This window comes from Octopus bimaculoides, chromosome 9 (genome assembly GCF_046866305.1).
Source record: "Octopus bimaculoides isolate indiv1 chromosome 9, ASM4686630v1, whole genome shotgun sequence".
NCBI classification, from domain to species: Eukaryota; Metazoa; Mollusca; class Cephalopoda; order Octopoda; family Octopodidae; genus Octopus; species Octopus bimaculoides.
Genome location: NC_142936.1, coordinates 60,296,575 through 60,313,730, shown reverse-complemented (window position 1 = coordinate 60,313,730; position 17,156 = coordinate 60,296,575). Strand labels below are relative to the sequence as shown.

Below are 17,156 nucleotides of genomic sequence, written 5' to 3'. Positions count from 1 at the left end.
TATATATATATATATATATATATATATATTATATGTATTTATTTTCTCCTAGTTAATAAATAACTCGGACAAAATAAATTGGTTAATAGATACCAGGGTAGCAAAGATCACAAAATGACTGTGGTGTAACTCCTGTTTATGAGGTAGAAACTCCTTCTTATTTTGGGTACTTGAGTATATATAAATTTAGTAAATGGAATAAAACGCATATGTTAACTGCATACTTTTATTTCCAACATATGCTTCGAAGAGTACAAATTATACCTTCCATAGGAATAGGTGATGTTGATAAGAATGTAATCTTCTCTTCAGGGAAATGCATGGGAACCAGCTTAAACGTAAGACATCTTAACGAACATGAGAACTGTAGTTGGAGAAGGATGTTACGTAATTTGTAATCTTCGAAACATATGTTGGAAATAAAAGTATGCAGTTAACATATGCGTTTTACTCCATTTACTAAATATATATATATATATATATATATATATATATATATATATATATATATATGCATATATATATATGCATATATGTATATGCATATATTACAATGTATATGTATATACGTATATATGCATGTACACACACAGATACACATGTATATATGTATCAACGTGTGTGTGTATGTGTGTGAGTGAAAAGTGTATACATTTAAATCTTTTTTTATAATTTTCATATAGGAAATTTTTTATATATTTTTATATAGGAAATTTATAGTTCTTATAACTTTATTTCCATTCCTCTGTGTGTGTATATGTGCATATGCATGTGCGTGTATGTATGTGCGTGTGTCTGCGTTTGTGCGCGCGTGCATGTCTGTGGCAACCGGTGGTGGTATGTTTACGTCCCCGTAATCCATAATCTAGCGTAACGACGGAATAAGTACCTGGCTTAATAAGAAAGTACTGGTGTCGATTCATTCGACTAAAATCCCTCAAGTCGATACCAGTATAGCTGCAGTCTAATGACTGAAACAAGCAAAAGGATTATGTCTATGTATGTGCGTGGCGCACGCGCATATATATATATATATATATATATATATATATATATATATGGGAGAATATACAAATAATAACAACAGACGAGGACAGGTGGTATAAATAACAAAAGTATATATTAGTATGACGCTCGGGAATACGGAAAGTCTTTGACGTTTCGAGCTATGCTCTTCAACAGAAAGAATACGGAGACAAGGAGAAAAACACGGAGAAAAAAAATTGAATAGTGTTCAGTCAACGGTCAATCATAATAATGGCCGATCATAACAATGGCTGACATATATATATATGTATGTATGTATGTGTGTGTGTATGTATGTATGTATATATGTATGTATGCATGTATGTATGTATGTATCTGTGTGTGTCTATCTATCTATCTATATATATATATATATGTCATCATCATCATCATCATTTAACGTCCGCTTTCCATGCTGGCATGGGTGAGACAGTTTGATGGGGACTGTTAAGCTGGAGAGCTACACCAGGTTCCAGTCTGATTTGGTGTGGTTTCTGTGGCTGTATGCCCTTCTTAATGCCATATATATATATATAAAGAGAGAGAGGGAGAGAGAGAGAGAGAGAGAGAGAGAGAGAGAGAGAGAGAGAGAGAGAGAGAGAGCGAAATATACATAAAAACACACACACAGATACAGGGTTAGCCAAGAGTTACCCGACAGTAAATGAAATTTCTATAAATATTTAATATTCAATTTTATTTATTTATTCCAATTATGAATGTTTAATAATTGAATGTTGTGTATTGAAATCACCGTTTCTTTTTTAACTTTAATCTATTTATTAGCGAAGTCTGATATAAAATAATTTTTTGTTTTAATCTTGGAATTAAATGGTCTTGACCAGACCTGTGTTCTTTTATCTCTATACATATACTCACACATATAAATACATATATATATATATATATATATATATATATATATATATATATATATATATATATATATACATATAGATAGATATATACATACATACATACATACATGCATGCATACATATATACATACATGCATACATATCAAAGGTCATTGAATTATGCCTTTTAAGATAATAAATGAATATCCATGAGTAGGTGAAAGTTGCGATAAATATACTCTCACTTCATAACCTCGTATGACATACACCGATATATATTCAAGGTCCAATAGGCCAGTTCTATTATAAATTATTAGCTCCACCTTCTATGACTGCACCATGAGGAATTAATAATCTAAGCTACGCCTTTCTCCAGTATTGAAAATACAAAATGTTCCATGTAATTCCGAGTGTTTCTCCATTCTTTTTATCTCCTACTCTTTGTCAGCGTTATCATATAGTAGGAGTTTGCTGCAACTGACTACCTGCGAGTCACTCCTCTGCGAGTGTCATCAACAGCTTACGGTTTTTACTGCACCAGACACAAATTTCATCTCGTTTCAGCAGCAACATCAATTAGATACAAACTCCTCCTGCTTTTCCAGCAGCCATTCTGCAGTAATTATAAACTCCACCTCCTTTCCGCTTCTATTATACTTTCACGTCAGTCCTCTCGGTAAAATACGATGGACATAGTCTCTATACAAAACCAACAACAATTGTCGAATGTAACCGTTATACAACATTGTTATTTTTTTATATATATTTATTGTTCTGTATATTTTTATATTTTTCTTCTACATTGTTTTCTATCTTGCTTCTTACTGTTATAACTTATAAAAATCATTAATATCGTTATTAATTAATTCTGTTGCTGCTGTATTTATCATTTAATTATAGATAAGACTATTCCTTTTCTTCATTCGCATTTTTTCTCTTTATTTATTCGTATATATTGTTATATTTTGAATGGGTAATTCAACAATATAATTGCTTGTATTAATTATTACCATTATTATGATCTTCATTAAACAGACTAGTTAATGTCACAAGACATATAAGTTTTAAGCAGTATATTTACTATTCTTTAGAGGGGGCATAAAAATATTGAGACTATATTATTTCTAAGATACACATTTCACTTTTAAATAATCTTTCATATTTGTAAAACAGTTTTCGGATCTAAAGTTGCAGTAATTAATTTAATATTCAACGTTGTGTTATCAATATTTAGAAGTACAAATGGATACTGAAAAGTTCCTGGTGTAGGGTAAAAGAAAATACAGGCGGATCAGTTAATTATATTCAACATATTCCTTCTTAAATTCACACGCTTAGTGCAGCGGTTCTTCAGTTTTTCTAAGCTCTGTAAAAGAACTCAGGAGGTTGGACCTCTAACCAGGCTTTTCGCGAGACCCTTAAAGCCTGGAATTTTTCAGCATACCCTCATATTGTTCTAATTCGTAAGGGGGTGCCTTGAGTTATTCATATCCTTTTAAAGTATCAAATGATTACCCTAATAGCTGCTTACTAAAATTCGTAAGATATATCGTCATATCGTCACCATAATTTAAATATACTTTTGCCATTTTAAAATCTTTTTTTAAGCTTCTATAAATGTACGTTTTCCAATAATTTACTGCAATATAATCGATATCTAAACCCGTATTACCATATTTCAAATATGATGACAACTTTAATTAGATGTATTATATCAAGGCGTTTTATTCTTTATTTTGGGACAACATGATGAAAACGCGCTCAATCTTGAGAAAACTGGCGGCAACAGAACATGAACGGTACGGTAATTATGTACTCCCAAGAAAACTTTCGGATGTAAACTTTAATGACACAATAGACATATTGTGAACGATTTTCAGTGAAAAAAGCCCATTGTTCAACACACGCTGGAAGTGTCTGAACATAGAGAAAAGCAACGGCAAAGACTACATCACGTATGCTGGTAAACTAAACAGGGAATGCAAGAAGTTTAAGCTGGACGAATTAACGCCACGTATGTTCAAATTCCTGAGTTTTACACTGGGATTTACTGCCGAAAAGGAAGTTGGAACAAAATCAAGATGTAACCCTACAAGTAAGTGTCAGAAGAATGTGAAAGGATAGTCAAATTAAGACACGACAGAGAGGAAATTGAACGTAAAGAGTGTTTCCAAGTAAAGCAAGTGCGAAATATTTAGAACAGAGATAAAGTGTTTCCTACAAAACGCGACAAAAATCAGGGAATAATCCCATGTTTTCCATGTAGAGGTATTCAGCCGAGGAAAAGTTATCCAATTAAAAAAGCGGAGTGCTTTCTTTGTGGAAATATAGAACATATAAAACGCACTGTAGAACGAAGATGACAAAACGTCAGAACAAAGGAAAAAGAATAAATAGTGTCATCGGAAGAAAGTGGTAATATAACGATGAGGAAATTCATGAAGGTGAAAATCAAAAATACATGTGTTAAAATACAATTGGACATATTTAGTGATATCATCATTATAAACGAAAAAACTTGGAAATATATCAGTAAGCCGAAATTAGTTAAATCTAAAGAGGTAGGACATGGTGTTACGGGAAAAAGATTATATTTTTCCGGTGAATGCGTATGTAATGTAACATTTCGAGGTCAAACGAAAAAGGCGAAGTTATATGTATTAAAAAGTTCATTTAGTCTATTCGGCACAGAGTGGATGGAACTATTCAAAGTATGGAATACGCTTAAAAGTGTTTTGTATGGAAATATAGTCAGTTCAGTCGAAGGTTCGAATGCGGCCGAGGAACTGAAACAAAAAATTGCAGTAAAACAGAGTGGAACACCTTTATGTAAGCCAAAATGAAATGAAAAGTTTCCCACGATAAAAGTAAACATAGTTCAAAAGTAGATGTTCCGTGGTCTAAACTACACATCGATTTCGCTGGTCCTTTAAATCCTTCATACTACTTAGTGGTAGTTGCAAGTGTTAAAAACCAACCTCCTCAACTGTGATAAATTTTTTACACGAATTGTTTGCAAGATTTGGTAACCCAGACAAGATAATATCTGACAATGGAACACAATTTGTATCTAGCGAATTAAAACAAAATTGTGAAACGTTCGCGGTAGAACATATAACTACGGCGCCATACCATCCCAGATCTAATGGAATGGCAGAACGCTTTGTCGATACCTTCAAAAGAGTCCTAAGAAAATCGAATAAGGAAGTCATGGATGAGGTAGCTTTACAACAATTTTTAAGAGTGTACCGTGTGACACCAAATCCGAATACACCAGCAGGTAACTCACCAGCGGAGCTGATGCTTGCAAGGAAAGTAAAATCAGTCTTTGATAAATTGCTACTTAACAAGAAAAGAAAAAAGTGCCAGGGAAGACATAGCAAGATTCTTTAAAGTCGGTGAAAAGGTGTATATGAGGTCATACAAGAATGGAAAGCAGAGTTGGGAAGATGGAGTAATTACCAAATGCATAGGTAAAATGATGTATCGAGTAAAAAGTACCAGAGTACGTAGTAGGTAGTCAGAGATAGTTGTGTCATTACTGAGATAGTCGTGTCATTACTGAGATAGTTGTGTCATTACTGAGATAGTCGTGTCTCAAGTGGGCGTTATAACAATCCAACAATGTAAGGATTATAACAATGCTTCGCTGATATACAACAGCGAATGATAAACACACACACACATACATTAGTGTGTGCGTGCGTGCGTGCGTGCGTGCGTGCGTGCGTGCGTGCTGCGTGCGTGCGTGCGTGCGTGCGTGCTGCGTGCGCGCGTGTGTGTGTGTGAGTAATATACGACTGGCTTCTGTGCAATTTCTTTCAACCAATTTCCACTTTAAAAGCATTGGTCGAGTAGAGGTTAACTCTTGTCCAAGTAACCGCGAAGAGATATCAGACCAAGAACCGTCAAACTTATTAATTTTACAGCAATGCTTTTACACATATATTGCACTTGAAATGATGCATTTGACTATTAGTATCAATACATGTTCTTACCTTCCTTTCTTATGCCAGTAGGCCGACGAACGGCTCTTGGTAACTTTCCTGACAAATACTACATGATCGTTACGTAATTTTCTTCGGAGAATACAATACCTTTCTTCAGGAATGTTTTACATGACAACATCCTATCAGCTAGACATGCACACAATTTCTTTGCGTATATCTGGGCATATAAAACGCAAAGAACTGGAACGAGCTTCATCAACAATTTTGTGTGACCGCTCTAGCAATACCACCAATCCACCATCATAGAAATATTATTTCCACCCCGGAAATATAACAGGTAGAATCTGATTTCAAAGTTAAAGAGCTGAAACAAAATACCATAAGTCATTTAGTCACCACTCAAACGATTCATTTAATTCGCGGTGTTTTATTTTACTAATAAGATATAATTATTATGGTTAGGTGATTGAGTTACCATTAATACGATATAATTTATCACGACTAGGTAATTGATTAATTGATAAGAGACTAATTATAGCTTGATGATTGTGTTATTAATAAAACTGTTATAATTAGTAAATGACTCATTTATCACTAACAAAATATTTTCTATTATAATTTGACGATTTAGTTATCATTAATACCGTACACTTCCTTACAAAATAATTAAGCTAATAACACTGTGTAACACGAATTTTGCCCTTGGGTAGTAACTGTTATTTCCTGTTTGGTTACCGCCAGGATGTATGAAAATGGCTAATATTTCCTTCAAACTTTGCTTTTGTTACATTTATTCAAACCCCGAAGAATTAACACATGGCTGAGATGCTCCCCCACTACACCTGCTCATGATTGGAGATGCACATTTTGTCAGCCTCTAAGGGAAATGTTCAAGTGGTTATAGTCAATCAACTGACAAGCAAATCTGTGATTTTGAGCAGAATATTTACTGTAGCGATATTTCTGCGTAAGCAACTCAGTGCTGAATCTATCTGAAATGTAATGGAACATAATTTAGTTTCAAAACATTGATGTCCAGGTCACAAAAGCAAAACTTTGAAGGGATTACTAGTCATTTCTTTTGATTTCTAGATAGAATCAAATAGAAAATAATACTGCCTATAGAAGAAAAAAAATTTGTTACACGGTATAATTAGTGATATAATTATTACTACTAGATTATTGAGTTCGAAATAAGCTATAATTATTATAACTAGATGATTTAGTTATCATTAATTATAAGATACAATTATTACAGCGAAGTCATCGAGTTATCCTTGATATATATTGCAATCTAGTGGTGTACATAAACCATCAATATATGTTGCTATCATTTGATATCTTGTTAACACTTCATGAATAAGACGCTTAAACTGGTGAATAAATCAATTATGTCACGTTTCTTCTGTTAAACTATTACAAAAAAAAATGGTTTAAAATTAAATTTAGAATGATGTCGTAGTTGCTACAGGGGCTCTACAGTGCAAGGGCAAAACATTCATTTTCAGCGTACTTTAGTCATCTAGGAAACTTGCTCAACGATGTTTGAAAAGGAACACAGCTCCTCATTATATCTTTTTTACTTCTATCAAGGGTTTTATTTTGACAAGGTTAATGAAATGAGATAGTGTGATGTACATGCCTTTCTCTGGCATCGTAGTTCTAATTATAAAAAGCCCATCCACTATGTAATACCTCCTGTTTTATTTTCCATCAACGTATTTCAAACTTTATAATACAACAATTGCATTAGGTTTTATATATACTATGAATACTATTCCCTTAGTCTTTTCCAAAAGTTCTTACACCAACAGAGCAACAACAACTGTAGGAAATATCAAATGTAATATTTGTTATGTGCTTTCTTCAATGGACTTTCAATGTTGCAACACGAGTTGAGTAGCAGAATGGTTTAACTGGAATTAACTTGAGATTGGACTTATCTGGAGAAAAGCTGGTCTAGAGTAATATGCCTCAAGTAAGTTGGCCAGGGCGATTTGCATTTCGACTCTATTCTGTTGGAACTAGATATAATTGGTATATAGTAACAGCTTTCAATCAGCGCTGGAGTAACCATTAAGAACTTAGAGCATCGAGGGAATGGTGGAGAGGGCACCACAGAAATGGTAAATGGTTTACGGCACAAAAAGAATCACTTTAAACTTGCTAAAGTAATATTCATGATGCCCTACCTCCACAGAGTATAGAAGCAGATGTGTTGTAATTAAAAAAATGGTTGAGAAAATGTTTCAAATATAAATAAAGTAAAAGTATACAAAAATACATTATTTTCCATCTTACTGTTAATTTTCTTTCGTTTTGAAAAATAAAGATTTACTGTATAGTTTATTATTATATTTTGAATTTTATATATATATATAGAAGAACCCGAATCCTTTGTGTGCTTAGGGCTTGTAAGGGTCTTAATCCAGACCTGCTTAAGACATAATGATAGCACTATGTGTATGATGCTGTTCTTGCCGCTGTTGTCGTTGTTGTTAAAGATTATGGTGGTGGTGGGGGGGGGCGTGGTGGTGGTGGTGGGGGGGGGGCGTGGTGGTGGTGGTGGCGGTGATAAATAAATGTTAAGAAATCAAACATCAAAAGTCAATTGTCACGTGGAAAATTATTTATTTTAGCTCATGGTTTTCAGATTCAAACACGATAAGAGATTTTAGTAACTGTTGCTTGAACGTTACTGGATTGTCTGATAAGAGCTATCTATGCAGAAAATTAGCAGTGTGTGTATGTGATACATAGACACATATACATTTATTGATAAATATACATCCGTATATACTTACACATACATGCATATATACAAGTATATATATATATATATATATAAATACGTAATATATATGTATGTATATATATATATATACATATATATATATACATACATATACATATACATATATATATATATATATATATATATATATATATATATATATATATATATATATATATATATATATATATATATATTTGTTTTGTTATTATTTTGCAGTGTTTTTCAGTGGATTCTGAGTAAATGTAAATTTATGTTTGTCCAAGAATATGATGCTGCTGTCTCTAGTATTTACCGAAAGTAAGAGTCGCCGGTAATCAGGTTCCATCTCTAATTGGTTGCGGAATTCGGAAGTAAACCGAGGAATGGTCGCCGCCGAACACCCAGACTTTCCCATTTCACCCAAGACAATCTGGCAGTTAAATCTGTAAAAAGAAAAAAAAAAGCCAAATTATAATACAGAAGAACAAAAAGATTTGTACCATATACACAATTCCATCATTTTTTATGGTGTTGGGTAGGGTATATTTGATTATATTGATTTGGGTGTTTTTTACTAGTTGTGCCATTACTAGAAATACTTTATCAAACCTAGAAAGATGAAAACCTTTTCAGAAGTAGAGAATTGAACTATGACTTTATATCAATTCGTTCGCTGCTCTATCTTAAATGCCATTCATTGTTGATGGGTTTCAATTTTTAATAGCTTCCTTAACTTTACAAATAAATGCATGATATTTTGATACAGTATAAAGGACATAATGGAAATTAATATGCACGAGTCAAATTTTGCAACATCATTACATCACATATGGAAAATGACACCACTTAAATGGCAGCCATTTTCGGCTTCGCACGCCCGTGCTCTCTCCAAAACTTGCACCATAACACTCTCAAGAGTTTCAGACCCCACTTCTCTGATTTCTCTATTGATGTTCTCCCTCAGTTGCATTAGGGCCTATAGTTTGTTGATATAAACCCTCTCTTTCAGGTATCCCCACAAGAAAAAATCCGGGCTAGTTAAGTCTGGGGAATATGAAAGTCAGTTGACATTGCCGTGGTGGGATATTACTCCCTCCAAAGCACTGCCGTAGCAACTGTATTGTTTCTCTTGAGGTATGAGCAGTTGCTTCATCTTGCTAATACCATGTGTGAGGCCTACTTTGAACGGCCTTCATGTTCCCCAGACTTGACTAACCTGGATTTGTGTGTGTGTGCGTGTACATATATACATGTAGATAAATAGATAGATAGATAGATAGATAGATAGATAGATAGATAGATAGATCAGACGGGACCTTGATGAATGCCATGAGGCAGGAAAGTATACTAGTCCTTATATATTTAATACTCTATATTTAATACTCAATATTTCATGTATTCAATAAGACATTCAATACTTCATTTCATTTTACTATTTATATTATATATTCCATATTCTATATCCCACATTAATTTTATAAGAATCTAAATAAAACATAAAAAACAGAGTTGGAAGTCTTTTAAATAATATATATATATATATATATATATATATATATATATATATATATATATATATATATATATATATATATATATATATATGCATAATATATATATATGCATAATGTCTATATGCGTATAGATATGTGTGTGTTTGTGTGTGTGTGTACATATACACACGTGTGTATGCGTGTATTATAAACATACGCTGATAGGTATTCACACAAAAACAAAATAATATATATTTAAACTGAATACCTTTAATAATGCAAGATGTATGTTTATTTATAAGAGTGTAAAACATCTTAATGAGAAGTTCTAATTTATTGTTGAGCCACCCCTTTAAAAGACATGATTGGCGGAAGTAGGCGATTCTTCAGTCTTTGTGGTTTACCGCAAATAAATATGTGAAAGAGATTTTTATCGCGTGGCTTCTGAAGAAAACACGTGCACATGTTGGCAGCATTACGGCACTAATTGGTTTGCATCACTGAACACAATGGTGATGGTAATGAGTCAACTACAACTAGATCCTTCCGCTATCTAATAAAAAATAATTACGTCCAACAACGGTAATAGGAAAATCAAAGAAATATTTTGTTTATATGAAGAGAACATTGAAAGTTATAAAGTGAATCTCGGAACGGGAGTGAACTGAGCGTGCACCGTTATACAAATGTCTGCTAAACGTGACGTTTTATTTCTTTTTTATTTTAATTCATTTTACTATTGCCTGCGGTCTAACCGCCATGAAGCCAGTGAGTTGTATATAAGTGTTGTGAGAAATATGTATGAAAGGCACGAAATATGTTAAAGAAAGGAGATGAACGTTTTAATACAATAACAACCATCAAATAATTCATTTGGTAAACTTTAATTTCAATATTTCCTTCCTCTTATTTCCTTATTGATCATGATTCAGAGAGTAATATATGTTATCTTCTCGACAACAATGAAAAGTTAAACCACTGTGACAAGATGGATTTATCAAGAAAACAGCATCAAATACTATTTCGTTGCAAAGGAAGCTGAACATGACATTATGTTTTATTATGTGGATTTGTTCAATCTGCAATATTTTCAGTCAGTTAGTGTATACAGAGTTGTTAGCTTTTGTTAAACAATCTATTGTTGTGTGACGTAACCTAGAATTAAACTCACTGTCAGAATGATAACCCGAGACACGATTCAGTAATGAATGAGAAATAAAATGCCTAGTGTTACAAGTTACAGTTGCCTAGTCTAAAATACATATTACTTGGACTCTGTAGCTGGTCGGAGCTCCCATAGATTTATGCTGATTATCCCGAGCAGCCACGACCCATCAGAAACAACTTCATCAATAACTGAAGATGTCCTTTTGCGTATGTTACTTCCCATAAAAAAAAACTTCAGACCCTCAATGGAGCCACACTGCAAAATGAAAAAAATAGCGCCTGGAGAAAGTTATCCAATCCCCTAAATTTACCCAACAACGTAACCCTTGCAAGTCCTCTTTGAATCATAGGTGAAGGTTTCATTCTTGGCACAGCCCTAAAGCTATCACGTAACCCAAACGACAACAAATCCTTTTGGTCAGTTGCCATAAGTGATCTCCACCAATTTCGGAGAGTCTTCTTTTCCTTCACTTCTCAACAACGATTGTTCTGTCTGCAAATAAGTCTCAACCTTCACTGCCCCCTCTGCATTCAACTTCACACTACATGCACTTAGCAATTCTTCTCAAAATATATCTTCTTCCCTATCCTCACCATGTTCCCCCATATCGCATACACACAAGACAAGTGCGGAAATTACTGCGGTTGCTTTTAACGGACACACCAGCCTAGACAATGACCTTTCTCAAACATTGACCCCCAGAATGTGCTCTTTTACTCACCGAACTCTTCAATCCTCACCCTCTAAATGAACATACCCTGATCTATGGAAACATCGTACTGTGTGTCCCATTCTCAAGGAATACTGAGGCCCAACATTGGAAGCGACTGTGAAGGCTCCAAGTGAGTGCTGTTCATATTCGAAATGTAAGTAAAAGTGCAAAGATATTTTCTTGATATGTTTGAGATTTTATGGTGCTGAAAGAAGCAAGATTGACATGGATGCAGTAGAAGATGTTCTATCGCAGCTATTGCACTCATTTGAAATATCTCATACGAGAGAGACATTAACAATGATCTCACCCAGCATTTCTCATTCCCTCACTCTCTTTGTCTCTACTCTCACTTTCTCTCTCTTTGTCTCTCTCTCTCACTCCCTGTTTCTGTCTCTCTCACTCTCACTCCCTGTTTCTGTCTCTCTCACTCTCACTCCCTCTTTAATGACTACCAATACCACTTGCATAAAGTCACATTCACTGGACACCTACTCTCCTTCGTCACCTACCAGTGGGCTCTGTTATAGAGATACAATGAAAGCAATAATGTATCGTTCGGCATCAGTATATCAGTAAAGCATTAAACGGTATCTAGCGCCTAATCTTCCTGCCAATGAGCTCTGTCCGTCTCTAATCTTGAGGATCAATAAATTCTCATCAGATCTCACTCTCGTAGTGTGTGCCCGACCCTATCAACTTCGGAGTGCCGCGAGTTTCGGTTCTGTCTACCCCCTCACACTGATGAAGATGGTGTGATCCTTCATTCTATCGTAACCTTCCCAAACCATGATAACCAGACACCACACGCCAAACTTACACTGGTTCTATAGACAGACCATAAGATCATACTGTACTGGAGCCATGCGAATCTTGTTTCTTTCAACAGCAAAACACTCAGGCTCATATAAAAAAGATAACTCCACATCCTCCATCACTTTAAACATCATTTAGAACTCACGCGGTCGCTCCATACGTAAGGTATCATTATCATCAAAGGATCTGTTCTCATGAAAACGTATTCTGATCATAGCTATGACTGCATCTCAAATATTGTACCTTCTAATTATTCTACCCCTAATTATTACTGATAATCTAGAAAGCTTGAGCGAGGCCCACAATGAAGTAATGCTCTCATATCTGAAATAATGATGTAACTGTTACATATATAGATACCCTAGACTGGAATCAGAAAAAGACCTCTGATCGATTGGCATTATATCAATCATGAGCATGCTCCCGCATCCGGCCCGTAGGCATGACGTTCTCTCTCTCTCTCTCTCTCTCGCTCTCTCTCTCTCTCTCGCTCTCTCTCTCTCTCTCACACACACACACACACACACATACACACACACATGCACACACACACAAACGCGCGCACACACACAAACGTGCACACACACAATCGCGCACACACACACATATATATTTACATATACACACATATATATATTGTCTATATTTATATTAATATACATAAATATATATATATATATACATGTATATATATATATATAAAGAGAGAGATAATGAGAGAGAGGGTAGGGGAGAGAGAAAGACAGTAAAGGTATACAAAGTTAAGACATGGAAGGACTTTGAAGTTAAGCTGAAATCAATCTTTAGATGAGCAAGTAAAGTATTATGGCAGACCATCTGCTGACTTCGTAGTAAGAAATCCCCCTCCACGCCTGCTTTCAGGAACTCGTCTGGAGTTCTTCTCTCTGAAGAGAGGTGCATCCTTGCGAGGTGGAGAGAATACTTTGCTGATCTCCTAAACCCAGCTACAACCGAGGTTACAAGAGCAATTAAAGAGCTCAAATGTGGCAAGACTTCTGGAAAGGATGAAATTCAACCCGAGATGTTCAAGTCATTAAATAGCGATGATATTTTCTGGCTGATATGTTTGTACAAGTTGGCCTGGATCCTTGGGAGGGTACCTGAGCAGTGGCAATCAGGAGTGATAATCCCAATTTTCAAAAAGGAGGAAAAGAGGAATTACTCTAATTATAAAGTAATCTCCCATTGAGCCTCCTCGGTAAAGTCTATGCTGGACGTCTGGCAAAGAGATGTAGGGATATTGTTGGTTCCACGGTAACTAACGAACACTGTGGTTTTTGACGCGGTCGCATCACAGCCGACTAAATAATAGTACTGCGACAGTTCTTCGGGAAATTGTAGGAATACGGCTAAGAGGTGTATGCTAGTTTCGTAGAACTCAAAAAGGCATACGAAAAGTATGTGGTGGAAGATTTTGCAGGAATATTGGATCGATGGACAGCTTCTTGTTGCCTTAAAATCCCTAAACAAATGCCCTAGTATTTGTGTTCGGATAAAAGGTGCTAAGTCGAAGCCATTTAATGTGGATGTTGGACTCCACCAAGGGCGCGTATACTGTCACCTATTCTGTTCATAATTTTCGTAGACAGGACTGACATGCGCAACCAGGCTGGAAGCATAACGAGACCAGCGGGTGTAGGATCAGACATGGTACTGCTCGACTTGTCGGAAGGTGAATTCCAAGATGCACTTGATATGTTTGCTGCTGAGTGCTGCTCGGCAGGAATGAAAATCAGTGTTGCGAAGACTGAGACACTCGTCCTCTCAATGAAGCTTACACATTCTACGTGTGAGCAGAGTTCCGCTGAAGAACGTGGAGAAGTTCAAGTGTCTTGGTTGTTTTCCCGAGTGATTGAAGGCGACAGCCTGAGTTAAATGCAAGAATTGCTGGAGCTGATGTATTAATGCATTCAGTCATCAGAAGAAGGGAAGTAGGTGCAGAAACCAAACTAGTAATCTTCAGTTCGGAGTTCGTGTCTATCCATAACTATGGTCATGAATCTGGGTAGTGACCGCAAGAATACGATCGCGAATACAAGCAGCCGAGATGGGATTCCTCCGAAGAATCTTTGAAGTAGCGTTACTCAATAGAGTGCAATGCTCGGAGACCACAGAGACGCTCCACTTAGAGCCACCACGTTTTCAAATTCAGAGACCACGACTCCCATACTATGGACATGTGGTAAAAATATCTCTGGAAAGAATCATCGGACAGGTTTTGCGGACAAAAACCAACCGACAGGAGATTCAAGGGCAGACTGCAAACACGATGGCTTGATAACATCCATGAGTTTAGTTGGTCTCGCTTGAGTATACAGCCTGATCAGTTGGAGACGGTAGTTTCTAACAGAACCCGATGGAAGGCATGCTTGAGAACTCTGCCTCCATAACCCTCCGAGGAATGAGCGGACAAAGAAGATAATATTAAGATAAGATGAAAATATATCACTACAAACACACACTCACACATACAAGCACACACATCCAAACACAATAGTTGTGTGTGTATGTCAATACATGCCTCTGTGTGTGTATGTGTGTGTGTATGGGTGTGTGTATATGTGTGTGTGTGTGTGTGTATGTGTGTGTGTGTGTATGTGTGTGTGTGCGTGAATATATATGACTATTTTTGTATGCATATAACGCTCATACACTAACGATATGAGAGGTTACTAGAAATGAATACTTTATTACGCGATTAAAACACGTTCATAACTATATTATGCATATCCAAACTATGTTCAAAACATTTTCCCGTTATTATATCTAGACTAATAGTGAGGCTAAATTTAACTTTACCTTGATGAATACTGAAGCTCAATTTAATTTTATGGTTTAAACATTGATGCTATGTAGAACATAGATACTTATTATTCACTAAATATTTTTCTAATAACTTGTTTGCTTATTTGAATTTTGTAATAGCTGTTTACCTAACTACATACAGTTATTTCATAATATTTTTTCAAAGTTTTACGCAATTTTATTGTTATTAATTACAAAGATGTGTTCAGAAATTATATGCGTTTCTAAATATTTACTCATTCAGCTTTGTTTACTTTACATTTATCAAATCTGATTAAGTTAACCTTTTTCATATATTTTGCTCAGTCAACAAAATGTTCATTATATCAATAATAATTTAGAAATAAAATAAGAAAAAAAAATAGCAAACAAATAAAAACAATAGTTATTGTTTCGGAAATTCGTCAAAACTTCAGATTATAGAATGCTGAGCAAAATCTTGTTGAGGGCTTTGACACTTGCAAGAAACCCACTTCGTCTCTAATAGAAATTTAATTCCAATTAAAGTTTTACAATGGGATTTCAAAAGACTCCATCAATGTCGCTTTTTAGATGAGTGACAGCACATCACGCCTTATTACTCAAGAAGCTCTATTCTTTCCATCAAATGCAATGTGTTATGGGAGGTTCCTTTCTTGGATCTCAAGCGCTTATCATCGCTTTAAACAATTAATTTGCTTTTTAATTTTATTTTTTGGTGCTGTGATTTATGTCACATAATGGAAATCTTTGTTTGAAGCATTTTTATCGAAGCTAACGCCTGCAATGACAGAAAGAAGATCAAGATGTGCACCCTCACAGACAATTCTGCTCTCCCTTCAGTTGTTTCAGCAGAAACCCCTTGGGGTTTAAAAGATGAAACGTATAAACATACTTAACTTTTGTTTCAGTATTTTTATTGAACAAAATTGGCTTATGTTTGTGTGCAGGGGGCGACGAAGACTTAAATCTAAACGTGTGTTCTGTTAGTTGAGTAGAAAATAGAAGGGAAAATGATTCTGCTTTTCAAAGATGAAAGGGACCAGATTAATTTATTTGAGATATTTACATACTACACTATTTTAATATTCGAAAAGAGATCTTGTTATGCAACTTATATTTTATGGATTCTTTTGCTATGAATCGAAGCTTTACTAGAGGTAATTTCTTGTTCAAACAAAAAGATGAAATTTCAAAATAAACATATAACTAATCTTTTATCTAATCCTCACTTTTATGCTAATCAGAACCGAATTAAATAAAGCATTACATCAAATATATTATGTATAAATTTTATATAACACGAAGGGTATTTAATTTTGGAATTAATGTGCAATCATTTAAGCTGAAAAAATATTCTTTACACTTTTCCTAAATAATAGTTTTAATGTTTCAATGTAGGTGCCAACTTCTGATTGATATATTTGAAATATGAGTCTTAGAAACTAAATATTAGTTGAAATATTCTTAGTCGGCAGGAGAAGAGTAATGAAAGTGTGAAATATGTAGTTCTCAACTCCGGAAATGAAAGGACTAATTTATCCGTGAGTTAA

The 17,156-nt window shown here is 34.8% G+C and overlaps 1 protein-coding gene across 1 annotated transcript in view; it reads right to left on the bottom strand.

The window, feature by feature from the left end:
• Window positions 1-8,444: 8,444 nt before the first annotated feature.
• Window positions 8,445-17,156, bottom strand: part of LOC106871023 (uncharacterized) — a 31,161-nt gene continuing 22,449 nt past the window's right edge. Inside the window, exon 2 of the mRNA XM_089357585.1 lies at window positions 8,445-9,052. Within this exon, the coding sequence (XP_089213711.1) occupies window positions 8,958-9,052 (95 nt within the window). The 3' untranslated portion in view covers window positions 8,445-8,957. The remainder of the gene's footprint in view (window positions 9,053-17,156) is intronic.